The 27,029-nt window shown below is 41.5% G+C and overlaps 1 protein-coding gene across 1 annotated transcript in view; it reads left to right on the forward strand.

Annotated features, from left to right (window-relative positions):
- The first annotated feature begins 826 nt into the window (after window positions 1-826).
- LOC119739089 (deoxynucleoside triphosphate triphosphohydrolase SAMHD1-like) overlaps window positions 827-27,029 on the forward strand; it is a 32,611-nt gene continuing 6,408 nt past the window's right edge. The window contains exons 1-9 of the mRNA XM_038213923.1: window positions 827-914; window positions 2,860-2,926; window positions 3,546-3,648; window positions 12,391-12,551; window positions 18,297-18,412; window positions 22,287-22,357; window positions 23,902-24,033; window positions 25,052-25,267; window positions 25,673-25,764. Coding sequence (XP_038069851.1) covers window positions 827-914; window positions 2,860-2,926; window positions 3,546-3,648; window positions 12,391-12,551; window positions 18,297-18,412; window positions 22,287-22,357; window positions 23,902-24,033; window positions 25,052-25,267; window positions 25,673-25,764 — 1,046 coding nt within the window. The remainder of the gene's footprint in view (window positions 915-2,859; window positions 2,927-3,545; window positions 3,649-12,390; window positions 12,552-18,296; window positions 18,413-22,286; window positions 22,358-23,901; window positions 24,034-25,051; window positions 25,268-25,672; window positions 25,765-27,029) is intronic.

A 27,029-nucleotide genomic window follows, 5' to 3' on the forward strand; every position in this document is an offset into this window, starting at 1 on the left:
TTGTTTCTGTGAAGTCTATTTTTAGTAACAGTCTTGTTTTTTGCAAGTATATGTTTCCCGAGTCTTGTTTTTTGCAAGTATATTTCGCGAGTCTTGTTTTTGTGAAGTCTATTTTTAGTAACAGTATTGTTTTTTGGAAGTATATGTTTCCCGAGCCTTGTTTTTTGCAAGTATATGTTTCCCGAGTCTTGTTTTTTGCAAGTATGTTTCGCAAGTTTTGTTTTTGTGATGTCTATTTATAGTAACAGTCTTGTTTTTTGCAAGTATATGTTTGGCGAGTCTTGGTTTTTTTAAAAAGTATATACATGTATGTAGGGACCCGATCTGCTACTCCCCACACAAAATTGTTGCACCCCTATTTTTATTTTTGGAATAGTCCTACTAGCTTGTACATGTACTTGTAGCTGCATAACATGTGGTCCATGTAATAATGGTATGGTATCTGGTCACTTCGGCACCTTGGCAACTCGGCACCCACCAACTCGGCACCTTGCCAACTCGGCACCTCGCCAACTCGGCATTTAGTCGGCACACAGCCAACTCGGCACCTGGCCAACTCGGCACCCAAATTTTGCTTCTTTCTCACAACTTCCAACTCAGCACCTGACCAACTCGGCACCTGTCATCCCGAAAGCAAAATTTTGTTTTGCCGTTATTCACAACCAATACCCCATCTCGATTTTTTTAGGGGGGGGGGGGGGGGGGGGCTGGAAATGTTGGCGCTGTGCGGCCAGGCGTGGCACTTGTCACCGGCCGTGCGCAGTGGCGATGGCCGGAGGGCATGTGCGGTCAAGCATGGCACTGTCACTGGTCGTGCACCGTGGCGATGGCCGGTGTGGATGTGCGGCCAGGCCAGGCGCAGTGCACCGTTGCCGTGGACTTGGAAGGACAAGTGTTGACCAGTGACGGCCAGCGTACAGTGCTTGCTACCCGTACTCAAAATATCGGAGGAACCATGGAGCAAGGAAAACGGATCAACGAACGTTGCAATCTGACATCGCCAGTTCCATTATAAAAACAATTAGGCCATTAGTAACAGCGTATTTACCAGCTCAATGAAAATCAGTAATGTGCGGACTGATTACTGAGAAACATTTCGAATTTTGCACATGGGGAGGTGCCGAGTTGGTCAGGTGCCGAGTCGGCTAGGTGCCAAATTGGTTTTTGTACAGGTGTCGAGTTGGTGGGTGTCGAGTTGGTGGGTGCCGAGTTGGTGGGTGCCGAGTTGCCAAGGTGCCGAGTTGGCAGGTGCCGAGTTGCCAAGGTGCCGAAGTGACCGGATACCGTACCATTATTACATGGACCACATGTTATGCAGCTACAAGTACATGTACAAGCTAGTAGGACTATTCCAAAAATAAAAATAGGGGTGCAACAATTTTGTGTGGGGAGTAGCAGATCGGGTCCCTACATATATACTTTAAAAAAAAAACAAGACTCGCCAAACATATACTTGCAAAAAACAAGACTGTTACTAAAAATAGACTGCACAAAAACAAGACTTGCGAAACATACTTGCAAAAAACAAGACTCGGGAAACATATACTTGCAAAAAACAAGACTCGGGAAACATATATACTTCCAAAAAACAAGACTGTTACTAAAAATAGACTTCACAAAAACAAGACTCGCGAAACATACTTGCTAAAAACAAGACTCGCCAAACATATACTTGCAAAAAACAAGACTCGGGAAACATATACTTCCAAAAAACAAGACTGTTACTAAAAATAGACTTCACAAAAACAATATGGGAAACATATACTTGCATTTATACATTCGATGGCACTAACGGGCTTTCGTAGATGAATGCAAATAGTGCCCGACTAAACTTCGTGCAAATATATGGGAGCCCAGAGAGGCCACATAAAGTTTATTTTCGATCATAACCCCATCTAAAAACACGTTAAAATTGTGCAGCAGCAGGATTCCAGTCAAACCAGTGAGTTTGGCGGGTTGTAACATCATCTTTCATTGAAAAAAAAACTTTTTCATTTTGCCGACGCGCTTGGCTACGGCGACGCGCGCGCGCATATACAAGAAACCGGAGACTTTTTTTTGGCCTTATACACTGTCACGAACCTCTACCATGACAACTGGTTAAATTGTTGTTGCTGCATGTATGTTTTTCCTCAGCAAGAGTCAAACACATGGGGCCGTATCATAAGTCCGACGCCTCATAGGTCCGACGCCTCATAAGTCCGAAATTTCGGACTTATGAGGCGTCGGACTTATGAGGCATACAATTTATTTATTCCGCCTCATAGGTCCGACGCCTCATATGTCCGACGCCTCATTAGTCCGACAACGGAAAAACGAGACGTTTAATTTGTCGGACTTACGAAGCGTCGGAGCTATGAGGCGTCGGACCTACGAGGCGTCGGACTTATGAAGCGTCGGACCTTTGAGGCGTCGGACATATGGGCCTTTACTTGGTTAGGGGATGCGATTCTGTCGGACCTATGAGGCGTCGGACTTATGAGCGGACCCCAAACACATGGGATGTACAGTACAGTATTTTCACCGTGAACTACATGTAATACCTTCATCGTCAACTCTATCGACTGCCTTGCCTGGTCGAGGTCTGTCATAAATTGCTCGATCAGTCTTAATAATGCAAAAGAAAGCATATTGCAAAAGAAAACTAAAATCCCCCCCCCCCCCAAAAAAAAAGTACAACTGTTTTCTACCTTAACCTCTGTCCTTTGCACGTTGCGCTAAAATAAAATTGTAAAAAGAATATAAGTATTGTATGCTGCATCCATGTACATGCATTTATGCTAAGGAATAACAACACATTTTGGCTGATAAAGGGAACGTTAACTGAGAGATAAAACTTTGCTTTTGCTTTGTGAATAGAACAAGAAGTATCTGGCAAAGGTCTGGACTACCTGACGTATAAGGTCCTCAAGGAGATTGGTGTGAGGTAAGAATAAGTATATCGTTCTTAGGATACATGTACATTGATTAATTTAGGCATTTAAAAGATTTCCATTTTATGAAAATGGAGTTGCACCGAGTGAAATTTTGAATTGGAATCTCTTTTGAGAGTCTTCTGATGACGTGCAGAGCATACTATCCGAAACAATGAATTTCCAGAAATTTCAGAACCACACAAACACACAGAAGAAATTTCATGTCACATATGATGCAATCACAAGCTCACTCCTTTTTGACATGTTTGCTTACTTGTACTTCATCATTACAGATGTCCTGAATATATCCAAATGTTTGATCGTCAACCTTTATTAGAAAAGCATTGCGATTCAAATCTTTCCAAAAAATGTGTGCAGTCTCGACGGAGATGATGAAAAACGTACAAGTTGTATGGTTTTATTGTCTGTCAAAAAAAAAAAAAAAATTGCCACCCTTTTGTTGAATGCCACTTTGGTGAATGATTTGAGAGCGTCCATGGCACGAGGAATGTTAGCTCAAATGTCTTCTATTCATGGTAAAAATTACCTTCAAATCTTATGTGCATTCTGTACATTGTTGCTTTTTAATCTGCTTTTTTTGTTGCGTCATACTCTCCATCATACTTGCAGCGCAGTAGGGAAACGCTTAGAGTTGCTTCAAGAATTCCAGAAACTGAAGAAATTGCGTGACCACGCCATCGCCGGAGTCTCTGTAGATTCCCTCCACTACAAGGTTGGTTAATTTGTTACTGAATCTGATATGATTACTTGTATGTTCTTGTTTTGATTGCCTATGGAGGACTCTGTCGTGTTGTGTATATTACAGTAGAATTTTACAAGAAAAAAAAAGAATTTTTTTGTACCACGAAATGGCTGATGAAAATGTCTATTATTTTGAACCCCACTATGTTATTTCATTATGTGCTTTGCTCTGCTGTGCTTTACTTGCATCATGTACCTTTCCATGCTTTGCTATTCATTGGGTTGTGTTTTTCATGTATTTTGTTCCTTTCCAGTCGAAACATTACTCAAAATCCAAAGAGGAACGTTCAAAACCGTGACCGCTGTTGAAATTTCAGCGCAGTGGAGTTTACACCTTTTTTTTTTTAGAAAACATTGAAAAACCCATGCACAACCTTTTTGTTCACGGAACATGACTCCGTCAATAGCGCTTTTTATTCCAACTATCAGTCAATCTAACATTCTAGATTTTCTCTAAATATAACAGCCAGCCAGATGGTATAAATTTACAGGTGTTAAGTACCAGATCTTTACTCAAGGTTACTCTTGTGATACATGCAAATGATATATGCCTGGTCCATAATTAGCTGTGTTTTGTTGCATTTGCTATGCTCTGCTATGCGCTGCTGTACTGTGCTTTACCATGGAGCTATAAAATGGTGTGGTTTATTCTCTGCTGTGCTATGTTGTTTTGGGTCCGTGCCATTAGTCCGACGCCTAAGGTCCGACACCTCATAAGTCCAAAATTTCGGACTTATGAGGCGTCGGACTTATGAGGCATACCATTTATTTATTCAGCCTCATAGGTCCGACGCCTCATAAGTCCGACGCCTCATAAGTCCGACAAATTAAACGCCTCGTTTTTCTGTTGTCGGACTTATGAGGCGTCGGACCCCGTTGTTCTAACCAAAGATCTTATAGCGCCGATAGCGCAAGATGGGGAACTCCATAGAAATTGCGAAATCGCCATGGGCGCCATTCGAGCAAGCAAACCATTGTGCAAGCCATTGTTTGCACAGTGGTTCGCTTACTCGAAGCAAACCATTGTGCAAACAATGGTTTTCACAATGGTTTGCTTACTGGAATGGCGTCCATGACGATTTCGCAATTTCTATGGAGTTCCCCATCTTGCGCCTTCGGCGCTATAAGATCTTTGGTTCTAACACCTCACCCACCGATTCTGTATCTTAGGGTGTCAGAACATAGAGGTGTAACCGGTACAACATGTTAACTCATCATCTGCTTGAAAAGTGAAATTTACTGTTTATCGACGTCGGCTCAGTCAAGAGAATAGTACCGCGCGGAGGCCATTTTCAATATGGTATACAGTACTCATGACATAGCCGTCGCTGATAAAATTAATGGTAAATTTAACCTTTTATTCAGATAGTAAGTAAACCTTAATAATGCCTAAAATTCTTGGTTGAAATTAATGACTGATTGATATTAATATTTTTTTCAGAGACCGGATCACGTTTGGGTGACTGTGCGAACTGCTATACGCCTTTTTGTTTTTGGGGGTAGGGTTTTTTCAAGGGTATGGTTTTCTTTTTACCAATTTAGTATGCACTCTTTGAACTGGGCCACAATGGTACTCTAAGTGCATGGTTTTCTTTTTACCAATTTTTTTTTATTCAAGACTTGTTTTATCATAGTAATATTTGTCAACGACCACTCACTTTTTTTTTTAATACTAACTGCACATGGCACAAATCTCTTTTGAAATAAATAATGGATATACATTTTTTTCAGAGACTAGATCAAGTTTGGGTTACTGTGGGTACTGCTTTACGCATTTTTGTTTTTTTTGTAGGCCTTTTTTAAGGGTATGATTTCTTTTTATGAGTGTAGTATTCACTCTTTGAACTGGGCCAGAATGTTTTTCAAGTGCATGGTTTTCTTTTTACCAATTTATTATTGAAGATTTTTTTTAATATGTAATAGTAATATTTTTCAACGTTCACTCAGTGTGCACTGTGTTAACCGTGTCAGAGTCTGCCACCGCGCAGGATTTTTTTTTGCGCAAGGGTTAATACCAAGGGCGTAAATCCGGGGGGGGGGGGGGGGGGGAGCTAAGAGCATGGTGCACTCCTAAATTTGAATGTGTAATACTCTATCACTTGTTGGCGCTAACATTTTACGCGATGTTTGTATTCATGAGGTGCGGGATTTATGAATCGTCGGACTTATGGACCGTAAAAGTAAATTTAATTGACGGACCTATAGGCGTCGGACCTATGGGGCTTCGAACCTATGGAACATTCTATTTTCCCTCGGCTTCGCCTCTGGAAAAATAGAATGCTCAATGGATCACTTCAGGAGCCTAGTTTCATTATACCATTCGAAGCAGTCAATATTTTATACAAATGTATTGAATGCTTTCTAGTTCCAGTGTGTTTTATAGAGCCCATGTAATGTAATTTCATTTTTTTAAGGGCATCTTTGTGTCCCGGCCTTACTCTACCTTATTTTCAATGATGGGTTAGCCATTTTAAAGGGTATTTTGGTGCTTTTTTTGTTTTTATGCTTGTGCGAATTTCCACATTCATTAGCAAAAGTGTGATGTCATTTCAGGCAGAAACCTCAATGTTATAGATTTTACGGCACAAAAATTTGCCAGAACTTTCGATATTTTGCTGTCCTAAATTTCATTTTCTGAGGTGATTCATTCTTGTGTCAGTTTATGGCAGTATAGCCTATGAGAAAATTTTGCTGATATGTTTTCAGTGAGCAAATTAATTTTTTGCGTTCACATTTGAACAGAAAAAAACTTAATTGAAAAGTGTCTTCCTGAAAGTACATGAGCATCAAAGCAACAGCACCCTCAGTTATCTGGAAAAGCATGAATAATTTTAAATGTTATAACCTGCTCGCATCGGATGACGATCCGGCTGTCTGTATACACGTGAACAGCCATGGGCTTCGCCAGGATTTTTTTTATAGAGGGGGGCAAAGCACATTATTTCCAAAAATCCTTGTACTTTCTCACGCTAATCCCCCATTTGTTTCGTATATATGTAGCCTGGAAATTTGACACACTTCACAAAAAAAAAATAACTCAATAAATTTACTCTGGGGGATAGAAAAATCTAACAAGGGATCTGGTAAGGATGCGTTGGGAGATCTGAAAGAATAGAGACAGAGAAATTTCATAAAAAACATATCAAACAAATTACTTTATTCAACAATTGTCAGAACAAAAATATCTAAAAGATAAATAAAAGAAAATATTTCTACTTCCTTAATACTGGACTTGACAACCGACCGTAGGGACCAATTTTAAAAGACCTGAAATAAAAGACACTAAAAAGAACCTTGAAAACAAAGTAACAAGTAGGCTAGCTACTTGACCCCAGATGAATAATCCGACACGATCAGGCCAAATGAAAACTCAAAACCTTCAAACCAATTCCTAAGACCAACTTTTAGAAATGAAAGACCTAAGAAAATCAAAGTTAAAGGCAACACTAAAAAAAAAAGCTTAAAAATTAAAACCAACCTTAAAAACCAACGCAGTATTAAGAAAAGACACAAATCTACTACAGTCAAACTTTAACAACCTGCAAAGACAAGAAATTGACATGTATAAGTTAAAGTTTCAACAACGAAACCATTCAGTCCATTCATAATACAAGGCAAGTACATGTGCAATGTACACTGTGAGAAAAGCTTAATCTTGATCATAAACTTCAAGCATGGGGACATGTGCACTAGGCTAAGTCAACCTGAACTCATGAATTATAATCATGTAATAAACAAAGGTCTTGGCCACTTTAGAAAGCAGGACACCCTAGTCCTTAATCAGTCATCAACTGAGCGGGCAACTCCAACCATGTGTTAAGGTATAGGAAGAGTGAACAAAGAAAAATCCCTTATGCAAGATACAACCACATGGTAAAAAAAACACAAGTTCATAACAATCAATGGCTGAAATTCAAAAATAATTAAGGAAAATTCAAAACAAATCTTTCTATACATCTTCTGTTACTTACAAACACAAATTAAGAAAAGTGAACTTTCATCTCAAAAACTTCATGAATCTCACCAGTTTGCCTGTGTTCTTAAAAAGCAACCTTAAGTAAGAAGCACTTTCATAAAAAAGTCAGGTGTGTTTACAAACACAAATGCCCCGCAACCGTGACTGTTCCCATCACATATAACACCACTCTTTTAACATCAACTTACATGTACCTTGGTCACATGGAAGGTTCATTGACAGCATTCGTGTTTTCTGTAGGTTTATATGAATTAATCCCTCCCTTTGATGATGATCTCAGAATAAATACAAGATTTCTATTGTTTTAGCCACTGTGACCTTGACCCTTGAACTTGCGACCCCCAATGCGATAGGCTTCTTCGGATTACCAAGAACAATCCACAAACCAAATTTGAAGTTCACATGTACAGTATTTCTCAAGTTATCGCACTGACAAAATTTCTTTTGTTTTAGCCACTGTGACTTCGACCCTTGACCTTGCGGCTCCAAATGCAATAGGCTTCTTAGGATTGCCAAGGACGATCCACAAATCAAATTTGAAGTTCACATGTAAATTATTTCTCAAGTTATCGCGCTGACAAAATTTATATTGTTTTAGCCACTGTGACCTTGACCCTTTGACCTTGTGGCCCCAAATGCAATAGGAACAATAAACAAACCAAATTTGAGGTTCATGTAAAGTACCAGTATTTCCCAAGTTATCGCGCTGACAAAATTTCTTTTGTTTTAGCCACTGTGACCTTGACCCTTGACCTTTCGGCCCCCAATGCAATAGGCTTCTTAGGATTACCAAGGACAATACCCAAACCAAATTTGAAGTTCACATGTAAAGTATTTCTCAAGTTATCGTGCTGACAACATTTCTTTTGTTTCAGCCACTTTGACCTTGACCCTTGACCTTTCGGCCCTAAATGCAATAGGCTTCTTAGTGTAGCGGTACGCCAGTAAGGAGGTCCGCTCAAATGATTAGATTTAAGGACGCCAAGGACAAATCAAGCCAAACAGAAACAAATAAAAGCAGGAGTCAAATTATGATTGGTCTCATGAACTTGTTCACACAAATCGATTACAATAGTTTAAATTAACACATGATCTCAATTTGAACTCTCAAAAACTGTTACAAAAAGTATTGATAAGATAATAGATCAGTTTCTAGCTCTATAAATTGTGACACAGTTGCCAATGATAAAATATATTAAATTACAAAGGTTGTATTTCTAAAGTTCCCAAATTCAAAGTGAGGTTCCTAAGATTCACTGGTTCTAATATTTTAATTAGGTTCCCCGAAGTTCCCCGAACGCCTGGCAAGTGTACGGCTGTGTTGTGAACTAGGCCTCCATATTGCACCTGACATGAAACAGTCGTATTGCAATAAATCAACAGGTGACACACGGTGATTAAAACTGTGTGATTGTGAAGACTAATTCACCCCCCAATCACTCCTTTTGTCAACATGAAATAAACTAAAACCTAGCCCAGCGGTAGCAGAGAACTTGCATTGTGACATTAGAATGTAAAGAAAATAAAAATTTCGCTCATTTGAAACTCAAATGTTGGTTTTCAAGCACAAGTTTATGCACACGATACTCACACTTTGGTGTGCAGGCAGAAAAGGGATGATATTCGCGCGTTCACGGCACTGAGTGCGCGTTTGTATACATTTTTCTGGGCTGTGTGCCAATTGTACGGTGCCTCGTAAAAGACGTCTCACTACATTAGGATTGCCAAGGACAATACCCAAACCAAATTTGAAGTTCATATGTTAAGCATTTCTTAAGTTATCGCGCTGACAAAATTTCTTTTGTGACCTTGACCCTTGACCTTGTGGCCCCAAATGCGATAGGCTTCTTAGGATTGCCAAGGACAATCCACAAACCAAATTTGAAGTTCACATGTAAAGTATTTCTCAAGTTATCGCGCTGACAAAATTTCTATTGTTTTAGCCACTATGACCTTGACCCTTGACCTTGTGGCCCCAAATGCAATAGGTTTCTTAGGATTACCAAGACCAATACACAAACCAAATTTGAAGTTCATATGTTAAGTATTTCTCAAGTTATCGCGCTGACAAGATTTATCCGGACACACACACCCACACACCCACCCCCACACCCCTTCTTTTTTTACTATACGCCTGAGGACAACTATTGTGTTGTCCTTTGTCCCTCTAATATAACACTTTCCCATAGACTAAGCACATAACCGTACGATCGAGGACCGGTTTTAACAATAGGCACCGTCGTCCGAGGGTCAAAGGCTCATTTGTGCTACTTTTGTTGTCTGTCCTCGAGCGTAATACAATACAAGAGCACCCACCCCCACACACACCCACGGAAGGACAAGGCGGAAACAGTATGCCCCTTCGGCTTCGCCGCGGGGCATAAAAATACGTAGCACCAAAAATAATAATGACTGGAAAGCCAATTTCATAAGCTACTTTAAGATGAAAAAAATACTGAAATTGCTCAATCCGTTTAAAGAATATCATCATTTAAACACAACGACCCTAAAACCTTCCTCGTCCAAAAAAGCAATTTATTGTGTGTTTTGACTGTTTGGAACAACAAAGGAAATGGCACAGAATATTTGTTTCAACAACTGTCACCACCTGTTGTGCACAATATCGTTATTAACAACCCCGGTTAGGCAAACAGTATGATTTATAAAATTTCCTTTTTTTAAAAGACGAGCCCTTCAAAAGGACTTTGTTGAATATTTTTAACGTTTAACCTGAGATTTTATGACGATTCATGAAATCGCAATTTGTTTTGTACGAGACGGGTTTTAGGGTCATTGTGTTTAAATGGTGATACTCTTTGAACGGATTAACAAATTTCAGTATTTTTCCATCTAAAAGTAGCTCATGAAATTGGCTTTCCAGTCATTATTATGTTTGGTAATACATATTTTTTTTTTAAACATTAAATATAATTTTTTGGGTTTGGGTTACACTTTTTTGACTCACCCTGTTACAGTATATTTGTACGCCGGTATTTCTTACCGCAACTGCATATTTGTTAACACGCCGCGGTGGGCCTGCACAGAGCGATATTTATACCACAACAGGCTGTGCACAGTGGCCAAGTTCAAGTTCAACACAACTACGGTCTGCCTCCACAGACTTCTCGGACTTTGTGTGTTTAACTGTTTATGTAGTAGAGGTCAATTTAAGTTGTGTTTTGGGGGTATGTAAAGTCCATTAGTCCAGTGAATAGGATAAGTTTGCAGTGTGTGTAGCCCTGTTAATTGCTTATTGAGGGCCCCGTGTGTGTTGTTGGGGGTGAGTTTGTGTTACATACCCTATGTGGACTTGTGAACAAAAGAGGTCCACATAATGCAGGTTGTGTTAACCTTATGTGGACTAAGCCGTGTCCACATAAGGTTTTGCCCTTTCTGGAAAACAGGTTTAGAGGCATTTTTGGGTTAGGTTTATCCGTAGCAGAATGAAGAGAAACCTTATAGGGAATCATAGAAAAAAAAATTGGGTTAAAAGAGTTTTCACAGTTTAAGTAAAGTTATTTTTTGTACCGAGTTTTCTTAACTACACGAAAACAAAGCAATGTCCACACTAGGTATGTAATGTAAGTCTGGGTGTGTGTGTGTGTGGGGGGGGGGGGTGTCCGGACAAATCTTGTCAGCGCGATAACTTGAGAAATACTTAACATATGAACTTCAAATTTGGTTTGTGTATTGTTCTTGGTATCCCTAAGAAGCCTATTGCATTTGGGGCCGAAGGTCAAGGGTCAAGGTCACAGTGGCTGAAACAATAGAAATTATGTCAGCGCGATAACTTGAGAAATACTTTACATATGAACTTCAAATTTGGTTTGTGTATTGTTCTTGGTAATCCTAAGAAGCCTATTGCATTTGGGGCCGAAAGGTCAAGGGTCAAGGTCACAGTGGCTAAAGCAATAGAAATCTTGTATTTATTCTGAGATCATAGGGATTAGGGATTAATTCATATAAAACCTACAGAAGACACTAATGCTGTCAATGAACATTCCATGTGACCAAGGTACATAAGTTGATGTTAAAAGAGTGGTGTTATGTCATGGGAACAGTCACGGTTGCGGGGCATTTGTGTTTGTAAACACACCTGACTTGTTTTAAATATGAAATATATTTTTGGGGGTTTGGGTGCCGCTTTTTTTGACTCACCTTGTGTAAGATTTGAGGCTTTCCTTGTGGAGTATCGGTATCGTTTCGGTTTGCGGTTACACCATGTGGTAATAACTACTGCTTAGGAGACTGACGATGACTAGAGCAGGCTAATCGAAACGTTGAGACCAAAGACAAGTTCTTTTAGAACTTAAAGCAGGACTGTTCTCATCAGAACGAAAACTACTTAGCGAAAGTTGATAATAAGCAGGACAAGTTCTTTTCAGAAATAAATATCTTCTAAGCAGTAGTTATTACCACATGGTGTTACCGCAAACCGCTAAAATATACTGTTCAAATGACCTTTTGCGAATCAGGATTTGTGGCGTTTGGCTGTATAGCGAAAGTTGGCTGCTATATCTTGCCTTTTTCGAAAATAGAAATTTTCAACCTAAAAATAATCCTGGCGCGAACTGGTTAAAGAAGTGCACTTTTCAATACAGTTAACCAACAAACGATATTTTTCATACATTTAAGCCTGAGGGGAGCGCAAAGGTGCACAAAATATGTTTCTAAGAAAAAAAATTGTCATGGACCTCTCTAATGTGCTGTTACTGTGTTTGTGATTTGTCATATTAGGTATTTAACGACCGGATCCATGGACAAATTGAGCTGCATCCACTCTGCGTTCGGATCATCGACACCCCACAATTCCAGAGGTTGCGGTACATCAAACAGCTGGGTTGTGCTTACCTAGTCTTCCCTGGTGCAGCACACAATAGATTTGAGCATTCAATTGGGTAAGAAGCGACTGAAGCCGAGAAAGAGACTAGTTTCAAATGCAGTAGCCAGAACACCGCTACACCTGAACATTTTTTTTTCCATCAAAATGTTATATACAGTGTTAATGAGTAGTGGAGCCGGACTGCCAAACCGAACTAAAATTCGCATAGCACTTTGAACCGAACCCAACCGAACTGAATCGTTTATTTTGGATGCTCAGAAACAGGATTTTTAGTGATGCGATATTTTTAAGAGTGGATTCAAAATAATCAAAGCTTGCACAATAAAATTATGTAATTGTACTTCTTATGAAAATAAAACAATATTTTAGGCTGACAGTGTCAGCTGAAAATGAACGGAAATTCATACAGGCCTATACATGTACGTGCAGTATCACACGAAGTACAACGGCAACAATCATGAATTGAACGACCATGATGGATCATGCATGCATAGACCAAGCAACCACGTGACAACATGCACACGCCGCCAGCGATGTTTAAATATTTATACGCATCCAAATTCAGTGCTTAAAATAAATACATATTAGCCGAAAGACAAAAAATAGTGCGTACACTCAAAGGGGAACTTCCAGTTTTGTTCAAAATAGCCTACTAGCCCAAATCTGCAGTCTGAAAGTCACTCTAACAAACTCTGGCTATACAAAACAATCTTTTGTGGACCTGAGCTTACTCTATTCAATGTAGTTTCTTTGAATAGTTATTTTTTTTTATTTGAATCATTCTTGTACATTTGTTCTTATTAAAATACGATTTGAGAACCTAAGGCTAAGCAAAAAAAAATACCACCCAGATTTTAGTACATGTGAGGTTTTCTGGCAAAATGAGACAGCTACTTTGCAGAGGTTGAAATGAGGATTTACATGTACAAGAAAATAAGAACTGAAATAATGATGCGTGATTACCAAATACGCAGTTTATAGTCGTCGCTGAAGTGCCAGCGGCTGGTCAACAAAGCTTGAGGCCCCGTTGCACTGTCACGTCCATGCATGGCGTTCGTATTGCGTTGTTCAAATTCTTAAAAATGTAACAAAACGCCATGAGGACGCTAGATTCATGGTTCCAGTGGCTTGCTTGCAATGCGTCTCTGTGAAGTCCACCAAAAGTCTAAGACGTCTCTGTGGCGTTCTATAGCGTCCTTGCGGCGTTCTCTACGAGTTTCAGTAAAGACCATTTAGAAGTCACCTGCGCAGCGTCCTCAACTGCGTTCTCTCTGCGTCCTCGCGGCGTCCAATAAGTTCGAACGACGTTCGTGGAGTCCTTATCGCGCACTTGATGGGACCTTAAAACGTACGTGTGACGTCAGCAGCCATAAGTGCGGCGTGTATACTCGAGTCAAAACGGGCGATAGTCATCACGAGTCTTCAATTTTTTAACGGCATGGACGCAGAAGACGCAGGGGAGACGCACATTCCTGATGCATGCACGTCCGTGGAGTTCTCTTGACGTCGTTCCCGTCGGCCTGTGCGCTGCCAGTACGTCACGGCCGTTCGCGAGGAGTTTGCGCAGAGTCCTTACCGCGTTCTGGTCAAAACGCCGAGGCGCGGCGTTTGTTTTGTGCATGTCCAAAACGAACGTGGCAGTTTGGCTTTCAGTGAAGTCCTTGGAGTCCCTCTGAAGTCCTCAACTAGTATTAATGAGTCCCCACGCCGTCATCGGCGCTCCCGACGCGTTTAAGTCAATGTTCTAGGTCGCTGTTAGCCTTGACCAAGGCGTTGGGCTTATCGATTCGCCGATAAAAAAAAAATCACCGATAAGAATCCTAATCAACTTGGCAAGGCATAATTGCGTGCACATATCGATGCCCGTACGCTGCTAGTGAGAAAGTAACTTGTACCATACAGCGAGGCTATGCTTGCACGTACGCACGTACACACACGTACTCGTACAACGCCATGCACACACAGTACATGCATGAGCTAGTCCGCGTAACCCAACGCCTTGATGGTTTTGAGTTGACCCAGCAAAACCTATTACGGTAATGAGGTACCACCCCCGCGTATACTGAATTCTCATTGGTCAGCCCGCGATAGGCTAACAAACACGTCGCATCCGCGAAGAAACGCTGCAATGGCGGCCCGATGCTGTGGGTGAAAGTCGTTCAGTCCCAGTCTGTCCGAAGCAGTATTGAAGGCTCCAACGAATTCTGCAGGTAATGTTGTCATAAGACGATCGTTGCCCACTCAAATGGATTCATTACACGAGCCGAAAAACTCGAATCAATGTCAAATTGTTGAAAAAGTGACGAACATTTCGCTCTCGCTTAAAAGACATGGAAGACGCCATGATGAGTAATGCATTATGCATGCCGCGCGACGTCACATGATTCTTGTGAAGCTTACGATTGGTCAGCTTAAAAATGAATTAATCATACTATTGGGAAGGTTGTTTCATGTGATTGGTCCAAGACGAACCTACATAATCATGCACGGCATACCCGCATATGCTGAAGCCCGCCCATTTTTTTCCAAAACTGGACGAAAAAGTAAAGAAAGACATTAAACCCGGAAGTTGCAGACCCAACAAGGCGGTCGTTCGACAGGCCACGCGGCGCGTATATCCCCCACACGTACGTACGTACACCCACACGCAGAACACAGTAGGCCTACGTTTACTGCCTTATTACACCATGCGTACAGTCCGTACTCACGTGTGTGTGCTGCTGGTTGTGTTAGCCGTTCGTACGGACAAGGGTCGTACACGCACGTAGCCGCGTTGATTGTGGGTGCAGGGCCCGATTATCTCCCTTCGACAAAAAGCCGAGAGACCGCATTGAACAAGGCTAGGTCGCTGTACGAACTCCATATCAGAACGTGACAGTACTAGTGTGACAGGCATTAATGATGCTGGCGACGCCGCTACAGAGTTTAAATGATTTAGCTTTGACATGGTCGCTGACTTCACTTTGTGCAATGGACCAATACAATAACCCTAGGCCCTCTGTACTAATGACGTCGCGCAATGTTCACCGCAGTGCATTGCGGGATGGGGGTCGCCGCACCGCGATTGCTATAGAAAACATGTAGTATTGTGTATTTTGGGTCTGATTTATATTCATTTGCACCACAAAAGCTATCGAAAATGACCCTCCAACGTAATAAACTCGTCTTAATTAATCTAAACAATATTTCAGGTCGATGACTCTTACAAGTAACGGAGAGTTTAGGTATGCACAACGCTAGTCACGATTATATTGCACGGTGTCATATGAAAATCGGACTCTTTTTCCCTTCTATTGGTTAAACCCTCTCACCAACCTCGTCCCCAGGGTGTCGAACAGTACGCGCCCATCACTACCTGCTCTCTCACCCTGGTATTGGATCATTTGCATGTGCAAGATTTTTGCACACGTATGCAAATGAGGAATAGTGTGGTGCCTTGGATATGCTTTACATTAGCGTTTGTTTTTGTATGCGGTGTCTGGGGTAAAAACAGAGTCAATGCGTCGCTCTTTTAAGCAACTGAGCAATAGAAGTACAAGGGGTTGGTAACTGAGCAATAAAAAAGCGAGGCGTAAGCAACTGAGCAATAAAAGAACAAGGGGTGAGTAACTGAGCAACAAAAGAGCAAGGCGTGAGCAAAGGAGCAAGAAAGGAGCAAGGGGTGAGTAACTGAGCAATAAAAGAGCGAGGCTTCAAATTGTGAAAGAAAAAAATTAATGTTGCACCATTGTCTTTAAACAATAAAACTCATTCAGCGCCAATGCCCACCTTATGATCGATTTGTCCATCGATCCATCCGCCACAGACACCCCGTTTTATGATCCTCGTCAGGGTTACCGATGATCCTCATAAACATGTAGACACGTTTAAGCTTACGAAATCTGTAATAATGACCGGTGTCAATTATGTTGTCTGAGGCGTTCGTATATGTACCGAACACTATGTTTACCGTTAGGCCTATACACGTTATACACTCCCAGTGTCTTAAAATATAAGCGGCTGCTTTTAAGTTTACAGATTGTAATCAGATTACCCTTCCTTTTGGGGCTTTACATAGCGTGACCCGCACTACTAATTACGTTTTCCGAAGATGATAAGGTAATATTATGTGTACTGCACAGTACGTTTACCGTTAAAATAGTATACGCGCACTGACTTCCACTTATCACAACCCGCTGTCGTGTATTTTTGAGAGACTAGTGTGGGGTATCAATTATGTCGTCTGAGGAAAAATTCCAGATTTAGTTTCCCGCTATACTTTTTACTTCACTACACTTTACGACCAATGTTTTCTCAGAGGGTGGAATTGTTAGTTATAAAGCCTGAGGAACACTTGTAACGTAGGCTAAAAAAATTATAAAACATAAAGCGCTACAATTAGAGATTTTGATTTGGCCAGTTGTTGGCAGAGAAATGATACCAGACCGCCAAATGTTGCAATTTTTTACTCACCCAAACTCTCGTTCCCGCATAACGTCACCAGCCGAAAGTAAAGAACCAATCCACACGCAAAAATCGGTGCCAGTTCAAACTTGTCCTGCGCTATCCCAATGTTCTCATCGGACTTGTTCGGTCCTGTTTGTGACGTACGTCACACCGATGATGTCATTCACCCTTTTTAACCGTTCACATGTTCAGACCTGTCGGCCTCCTCCCTCCAACACCACTCCTCTTTACCACCCCTCCACCCGCCTCCTCCACCACTACCATCACTCACGTCCACCATTGTACCACCCTCCCTCCTCTTCCTCCAAAATGACCACGCCCACTTGCACCGGTTCAACCGCATCAACCGCACTCAGGTGCATCTTACGCCTCTTATTCTACTTAAACCACATAAATACATCAAAACGGTACCCATCCAATCGGTGGGCATTCCTTGTGGGGTACCTCCCATCGTTCCGGTACCCCATAAGGCAGTGTTTATACGTTCACCCATGTTTACGTTACATACCTAGTGTGGACATTCCCTTGGTTTCGTGTAGTTAAGAAAAACCTCTGAAAAAAACTCATTTTACTCTCACTGTGAAAACAGTTTCAATCCTCTTTTTTCTATGATTCCCTTTAGTGTCTCTTTTCATTTTGCCACGAATAAACCTAACCCAAAAATGCCTCTCAACCTGTTTTCCAGAGAGGGGGAAACACTGTGTGGACATGGGCAAGTCCACACAACGTCGCCGCTACCTGGTTTAGGCCACAAAAAAAGTCTCCGGTTTCTGGTATGGAGCTTGCCCAAAAAGTGGTGCGGCGACGCGGCTTTTTTTTTTTTTTTTACCTGATTTTTTGCTTCATATGTGTGCTGATGACTGTAAATGGTGCCCGACTAAACTTAGTGCAAATATAGGGGAGTCCAGATAGGCCACATAAAGCTTATTCTCAACCATAACACAATCTAAAAACACGTTAAAATTGTGCGGCAGCAGGATTCCAGTCAAACCAGTGAGTTTGGCGGTTTTGAGACATCATCTTTCATTGAAAAAAAAACTGTTTCATTTTGCCGACGCGCATGGCTACGGCGACGCGCGCGCATACCAGAAACCGGAGACTTTTTTTGGGGGGGGGGGGGCCTTAGGTGGACCTCTTTTGTTCGGAAGTCCACACAGTGAATGTAATACCTACCCAACCACCCACACCCAGATATTCCTGGAATTAAAGTAGAGATTACCCTGGCCTTTGGCTTGAGTACCGGTATTCCTGAAATTTCATGACACTGAATAACGAGGCCTATCCGCAAAAAAACTCTGAGCAATTGGCTCAAGGTGTCAGAGACTAACTATACGTTTTGTCTACTTTCCGTCAGAGTGTGTTACTTGGCAGAGTCATTTTGCCGGACTCTGCAGTACAGGCAGCCAGAACTGAACATCACAGAGAAAGACATCCTTTGTGTTCAAATTGCGGGTCTATGCCATGACTTGGGTAAGGGCATTAACAAGAACTTCTTTGGATAATGTCACGAATGTTTATGAGTGCAATGGCAAGAATAATTTCATGAGGTAACAGATGCAACGTTACGCTCCACGAGGCGAAGCCGAGTGGAAGGGCACATTCAATCCGTCACCTCATGAAATTATTCTTACCATTGCACGAATGTGAAACATTCATTATTTGTTTTATACAACCTCTGTATAAAATCCTTGTCATCTGATTGGTTAGACCACCAAAAGCATGATCGTGCAATGGTAATTCTGTGTACCGTGATGTGGAACTTCTATTTTTGCCGTGCTGGGGCCGTACAGCCGTGCCTCGCGTTTGGACAAATAATTCAATGACACGTGATCAACGACCAACCGATCGGGTGACGGGCATTTATTCATCATCTGGTTGGGAAAAGTCCCGCTTTCTTTGCCAAACCAGCTCTGCCAGTATGCCATGATTTGGGGCCATATTATATCCTTATATTTCATGTTTAAAAGCAAACCTGTGTCCACGTTCATCCCTTGGTTTCCTTGGCTTTCTGGCCTTGAAAACTGCACTGCCATCAGCTGGAATTAGGTCAGGATATTGCAGTGTGGGTCCACTTCCATCTTTGAAATGCTGAATGAAACAGAAAGATTGAAATAATTATAAACATTTATCCATGACTTGAATTATTTCAGTAGGCCTAATGTGAAGTAATGTAGTCTAGTGGTAATCAAAAGGGGGCTGTGGTGGGGTCTATCAAATATGTCACTCTAACTATAAGCAGGCCCGTGCGCAGGATTTTCCGTGTGGGTCGTTACGAAAATAAAAAAATTCCAGACCAAATAAAAAAAAGTACCTACACATTTTGCCTTTTTTTTTTGGTTGGGGGTGGGGGTGGGGCGGGGGCGGGGGCTAGGGGCCACTTTTGCAATGGCAGTGCTACTTCCAATCAGGATGCATATCAATGCCTAAGAGGTGGGGTTGATGGCGACAATGGGTATTCAAGCCTTAGGCCTAAACTCACCTAGTATAAGTATGTTTATGTTGCAACTGGCCATATTCTGGCATGGGTGGGTAATTTTCGATGTCGTATCTAATCATATTATACTGGCTGTGTAGCGATGACCGATATTTATGATTTTTATTTTTTTTACATTTGGATTCTTTCTGGTGTAAGGCGAAGTAAAAAACAAACGTGTTTCTCGTCCCCGCCCACTTCCTTTTAAGAGGCCACCTGGATTTTTTTATAATTTTTTATTTTTGAAAAATGCAGTTAAAAAACACAAAAGTCCACAAATTCGGCGGTTAAAGCAAATGCATCTAAAACTATTCATTGTAGACCAGTACAACTCTAAATGACCCTGTAAATATGTTCAGTTCTCTTGTCCAACTTGTTTTTCATTTTAAAAGTGTCTTTGAACAGTGACAGTCGAAATATCAATGGTTGCAGGAAGTTTTAAAATGGCGGCCATCTTGAAAAAAATTTAAAATTTTAAAAAAATCTCCTCTTCCTCTTTTTCTTCAAACCCGAATGAGAACCATGTTTTTTTTATTCGGCCTAATTAACCCACAATTTCCTCAAAAGTGGTTTAGGCCTAGCTTTAGACCCACTAACTGGGGTGCTAGAACTCCTTTTTTTGACATTTGGGACGACAAACCACATCCCAACTGTCAAAAAGGGAGTTCTAGCGCCCTAGTTAGTGGATCTAGCTTAGCTTTAGTTTCAGCTTGTCATGCATGTTCAGTGTTGTTCAAACTAGCCATTTTCTGTCCTGGACAAGCCATATTTTTTTTAGATGACATTGACATATCAAATTATTAATTAACTTCACATACAGTATGATTGGCTCTAGCTGTCGCAATGATCGATGTTATGTCAGAGTTAAAAACTCGGTATTTGTGTCCCAGTTTACATTCAGGCAACAAAAGACATGATAATTGACAGACTAATCAGCATCTTAATTGTTATAACTTAGTGTGTTAGCCTAAATGAAATAGCTCACTTAACCCCACGAGAGCACGACCACGAGCTTGACGAGTGGAAAGGCAAACACATCCCCCATGATCAAACACAATATAAACAAAAGAGCTAGCACTTAACAGTGCAGTCCAGTACAGTAGTAAGCCTAGTACTTTTTGTAGTAGGCCTGGCCTACTCACCTTGGAACATACAAACGAGTGCCTCGATATGCTGTTGATGTCCACACGACCGTGCGGTCCCCGTCGACCGCCACAGGCTCTGGCCCACCGTCGACATTTTTCCAAATTTGTCTTCGGCTTTGGAAACGGCCAAAATCTTAATGTTCTTGCTTCTCAGCATAACGAGAATCTGATTTACAGTGGACATAAGAACAACGCTTAACCATGACTGCAACAAAACCGGTTGAATTTATATAATCTGCACGTGCTGACGAGAAAAGCAAAAAAAACCCAACGGAACTGTGCGTTAAACAATAGGACACGATGATAATTATGTCAGACAAAATGGTGGACATCCGGGTCGATCTCTCGGAGCATAAATCAAGACATGTGATTGGTCAATTTGTCAAGTGGGCGGAGCTTAATGGATCGGTCCATTATTGTCCAGAGTATTGTTCTGGAACGTACGTGAGTAGCTGCACGGGCACATGCGTTTTGCAGGCGACTGAGCAACCGTCACTGTAGGGTGATACCATTGTCCAGTATGGGTGAATATCAGTGCCGGGGATGGCCTGGCGACATGTAATAAGTGCGCTCAACCTATGAGTGTGAGTTTAACCTGTGAAAACAACAGAATTGAATCGTGTGTGTTGTTTGCATGATATGAGCAGTTTGAAATTGGCCCTACCGAACAGGTGCATTTTTCGACGGGCCCTGCACTGGTTTTAAGCAATGCATCGATCTTTCGTTGATCCCAAACAGGCCCCCGAAATTATAACGCGACACTGCATTATACCGTGACGTGGCGGGCAGCGAACTCACACACTCAGGTGGAAGCATAGAGCTAGTGGAAGCGTGGGGCTGTAAACACATTATGGAAGCAACATCACTCTATCGCGCGACGTCACATGCTTGTGCAATAGCGAGCACCGTAGACCCAACCTCGTTTCCAGGGTGTGGAGCATGCTGCAGTACGCGTTGCCATCGACATTTTTACGCGGACCCCGGAAGTACACAGTGTAGACTTTCGGTTGGTCAGACCGCGCAAGGCATACTAATGTGTAGTCATTCTGAGTATTCGTTGCACTCAGCGCAGGGGCGGCAAGCAAAGCATATGAAAGAATAGGGACACTTGGTGGCCACACACCATGGACAAAAAATATTTTACCAAGGTCACCCCATACAGCCGTTTGGTGAACACTTTTGCAGAACGGCCAAGTAGAACACGTAAACGGAACCCCTACGTTAAAGCCGCTGACCTCGCACAGTCTAGACTCGCAGAAAAGCCAGCACAGGGGGCGGCCAGGCAGTCAACGTGAAAGCGCACACGACGGCAAATTCCTGCGCAAAACGCAGTAACGAAAAATAGACGAAACGGATCGCCGGTCCGTACGGGAAAATTAGGACGACCCGAAGTGTCCGACCCGGCGGAAGACACCCTCCGCATTTTTCCACGGACTTGGAGCGATTTTGGCGCCGCGGGAGCCCGCGGTCTCGGATCCTTTCAGGAGCAAACATCGTCTCGGAGGCCGAGTAAAACTCTCTTATATATATATATAGATTACCACTGGAAAACAGATATTATTTTTTTATCAATTAATTAGAGTGACAATAGAGCTGGAAGTAACACATGCACCTTTGGAAGCATCTGTAGTCACTTCCCATAGACTTGTGAGTTATTTCAGCAGTGGCAAGTAATGAGGACGCTGAAAAAAATATTCCTGTGTTGTTACTTTCCATTCTTATTCAGGCCATGGTCCATTTTCCCACATGTTCGATCAGCTCTTCATTCCGACTGTCAGGCAGGGTTCTGAATGGAAGGTAAGTTAAAATAGGGCATTCACTGCCCCATCAGAAAAGGAAAAAAACACCTGCCTGCAGTGCCAGATTCCCAACTAGATAGAAAAATATTGCCGAATATTGGAATATGAGCCTAGAACCAATGAAACGATGTAACACAGCAGAACATTATCATGTTGCGGCCATCGTTATTTTTATTTTTCCCATGTAAATCAACGTAACTAAAAGCGAGGCTGAAAGGAAAAATACTCTGGTTCCTTTTTACGCAAAAAATCTCATTCAGTACTGTTATTGGATACAGGGAACATGACTAAAATGGTGGCAGCATGATAAAGGTCAATAGTGGCTTTTGCCAAGTACAAATACTGACGACGTTTGGCCAAAATCTACATAATATATATTTAACTCAATAGCCATCTAATGAATTATGTAACAGGGTGTTGGCATTCTATGATCAGCTTTATCATTATATAAAACCTCGATCCTTCATTATATAAAACCTCGATCCTTATACGCAAATGTACATTTCAATCAAAACAATGAATTTGTAAGTATAGTAACATGGTCATAAATTGCACATGAATACTGTTTTGACAGCTAAATGCACCTTTAATGGTTTGTTAGGTAATAGGTACATTTGGGGTGGACCCAAAAAGATAAAATAGAAGAAAACAAGTCAGAACAAAACAAAGGCTTTTTTCGCCATTTTGCGAAAAAGCCAATAAATAACTAGAAATCTGTTTGTGGACAAACACAAGCTGTTTGGGACATTTGAAATGTCTTTGTGCACGTGATGAACGTCATGATAACGTCACTTGAAATGTCGTCGACAGCACATTAATCGTACATATCAAGTTACAACCAAATCAAACATGTAGTTCTGCATGTAGAAATAGGCCTTTAATAGAAACTTGACCCTTTTTATAATGGACGTCACATAGACAGGTGACACTCGCAAGTCCTTCAGTCTAGGACTGCCACAACAATTTAAACAAACTGTGACGACGACATTCGTTTGTCTATACATTCTCCGTTATGGTTGACTGGTAACTGACTTGTGACATGTGATGGACAAAACCATGTCTGCAACAGAAATAAAACCCTCCTTTTCTTTAATCAGTCACAGACACTCACAAATGCATTCCTGTCCCCTTGTCATGCCTTTCACACCGGCTAGTCACCAACAGTCAAATCATATTTCTTGTAGATGACACTGTGACAGTCGGATTCTATCAACTGAAAAACGCACGTGACTTGGAGTATAGGCACAGCTGGCTTAGTCTCCAACAGTCAAAGCATAGCTATATCAGGTTTCATAACAATCACAGCCATCCTGCTTTATGAAGGCTGGCAGCACTCGACTGTTAAAAACAGTCACTTTTTATTTTGACCGCTCTGGCCTTGTTGAAATTGCCAGCCAGAGAGAGGGGGGGGGGGATTTGAAATGATTTTTGTAAACAAATGGAGGTTCAGAGGAATTCCCGTCATACTCTGATCATTCATATCTGTTTTACTTTGTGTTTGTTGATATTATTTAGATTTTTCTGTTCACACCATATTTACAGCACGAGAAAGCCTCGGTGGACATGTTTGACCATCTGATTGAAGCCAACCAACTGATAGACGTCTTTGCCAAGTATGGTTTAGACGCCCAAGACATCAACTTCATCAAGGAGCTAATTAAAAGGGGAAAAAAGGTGCAAAATAATGTATTAAAGAATTAACGTAGCAAGTAATGGGGGCGGGGAGGAGAGGGGCAGTCGATATCCGTCTACTCTGGAGGGGGGGGGGGGACACATCGTGGGTTGAGCATTCTCTTAAGATTTTTTCTTAAAGGTTGGGCAAATCAAGACCACTGACTTTGTTTCTGCATTCAATAGGAGACGTTGAGCAATAGAGGACACTAGGGTCCCCAATTCCCGAAGGTCCCCAATTTGGCAATGTGTACAAAGCATATGGGAGGACTTCCTAAACAGTTATTAAGTACAAACAAAAGAGGGACAATAGGGGGTCTCCGAATGCAGGCATATACACCCTTAGTTGAATAGGTTTGTATATCAAAATGTGTAAATTTGCTGAAAACCACGTACTTGTGAAGGGAAATTTCTCTTGTGAGTTTGGTTCTAGAAAAGAACCGGAAGACACTCATACATACCAAAACATACACATCAAAACATTGTTTCAAGTTTCCCACAGTTGGGAAAATCCTGGAATTCAAAGCTATTATGGATGGTCACAGAAAAGTCATGGAATTTTGTTACTTTACAATCGAGTCAAAGAAATCAATGCCACGGAAAGTTGATAACCCCCCCCCCCTGAAAAAAAAGTCACGGGAAAAGTCACAGAGTCCTACTCAACCCACATGTGATGATGCATATATGGCGGTCTTCCATTTTGCATGGCAGTTTATATAGGCCTACTTCCTCTTTTACCAGGCACGCATGCTCTATAGTTGTTGCCATTGTGATGTTACTCTCGGCTGTCTTTCGTCGTAGGGAAACGACGCGTCGCAGCGCTGCGATGCATCGTAAGATACGATGAGTTTCATGAAATCGGGTGCAGGAATGCCATCCGTATACTTCCTTCACAAGATTGTGTGTAGCTCATCAGTCCTTCCCAGCACCCTGTTTGCAGGGCAAGGGGTACGAGTGAATCTACGTACGTACTTCTTCATCAGAAGAAATCTTGACTTTAAGTCATCTTGTACTTTTTCAGAAACCTTTGCGCGACACAGGCCGTAATAAGGACAAGAACTTCCTGTACGAGATTGTTGCCAACGAGCGTAACGGTATCGACGTGGACAAGTGGGATTACTTCCAGCGAGATTGCGAAAACCTGGCCATCTCTAGCAGCTTTGACAGCCGCCGTTTCGAGAAGTTCTGCCGAGTCATCGAGGTGGATGGCGAGAAGCAGATATGCACCAGGGATAAGGTTGGTTTGGAATTTCATCTTCTTAGAGTGAAAGAGCTCAAACATGTAGTGTGGATGTGTCCTGTATATCTGAGTCCACCAAGTACGCAAAATTGTAAGAATGTAGGAGCGGGCAGCATTTCCTTTAAGTTAGTTGGCATTAGTCCTGTTTCCCCGTGTCATAAGATTTTTGAAATGGCCATAGTTGGTACAGATGCGTACTACTCAAGCAACGTGTTCAAATGTTTGTGATCTTTTTTTTTGCATGCATAGCCAAGGGAAAATCTCCAGCAAAGTGTCTCACACCCTAGTTTGTATTGCCTAACAGGTGGAATGTTGGTCACACTAGGTGATTCAGTGAACCAATGGTACTTGGAAGAATATAACAAATCTGATTTTCTTTGTTTTTGGCTGTTTCCTTTCCAGGAGGTGGCAAATGTGTACGACATGTTCTACACACGATACAGCCTCCACCGCCGCGCTTACCAGCACAAGGTGGTCAAGATCATAGAAAGCATGTGAGTTTGTCCCGTATGTTCGCGTCCCTTTTTCGACAGCAGACGACGCTAAGCTGATGAAATGAAAACATTTAAAAAATAAAGTTGACCCAAATACAATGTTTTATTTCATCGAAAATGACAACTTAAAATGGGATTATGTTCAATAATTAACTAAACCTCATTCATTCATATCAACTTGTACAATTTGTTGGTGATCCTTTCAGTGCTATTAGACTGAGAGCTGAATAATGTTTAATCAAAATTTCGGGAACAAATACCCTGATTGTCTTAAAGCATAGTAATATCGACCCTGATCACAGAATGTCCATCCTTAAGTTTTGCTAGATCAGATTAAGTCACATTGGCGCCATACCAAATGGGCCAATTTTACATTTAATCAAAATTTTGAGAACAAGAGCGAAACCAGTATCATGTGATAACTTAGAACTTGTAGATTATGGAAATGTAACTTCAGAATGATGCAGATCAGACTAATTAACTTAATAAGAACAGCCCGAAAAGCGCGGAGGGTGGCCGTGGCGTTCACCTCCTCCTTTTCCTTTTCGCTGATACCGTTGCAACGCAACGGCCGGAAGAGGAAAAAGTGAAACCAGTTTGTATTGATCACTCATGGAATGTAAAAATATAACTTAAGAGTGGTTTTAGGTCAGACTAACTGTCTTAAGAGCGGCGGGAAAAGCGCACAGGGGGCAGGGCCTCAACCCCCCATCATGTACATTTTGGCTACTATCGTCGTAAAGCATTTGTTAAATGCTGCCAAGGTTCTTTGATAGATGTTCTGATGTCTTGCGGTTATTTTGACACCTAGTTTATAAAAATAGGGCATAACTTCGTCACGAAATGTCCATTTCCGACACAGGTGGGCTTAAATGTTAACTTTTCCCATTGGAAAGTACATGCACATGAAAGCGTGCATGACAGTGCCGACTAATAGATCGAATTGAAACAGTGCCAATGTACTACAAAATTTAAATTGGGAAAATGAAATCATTTTATTGATGCCTTGGCACTAGTGGAACATGAAAATATGACTAAAGAGTTCATTTTGGTTAGACTAATTATCTTAAGAGCGGCGTCTCAAAATGTTCAAATACCAAAACAGGTATAGGCTTAAATGTTAACTTTTCCATTACATGCTCCATAACGTACATCGGAGGGCGCATGAGAGTGCCGATTTTAACTGACCACGACAACAAAACAGTTCAACAGGTTGAATTGAAACTGCACACATGTACTACTGTTATTCAGGTGTCCATTAAAAT

Source organism: Patiria miniata, unplaced genomic scaffold, assembly GCF_015706575.1.
Source record: "Patiria miniata isolate m_02_andy unplaced genomic scaffold, ASM1570657v1 HiC_scaffold_30, whole genome shotgun sequence".
Classification (NCBI taxonomy): domain Eukaryota; kingdom Metazoa; phylum Echinodermata; class Asteroidea; order Valvatida; family Asterinidae; genus Patiria; species Patiria miniata.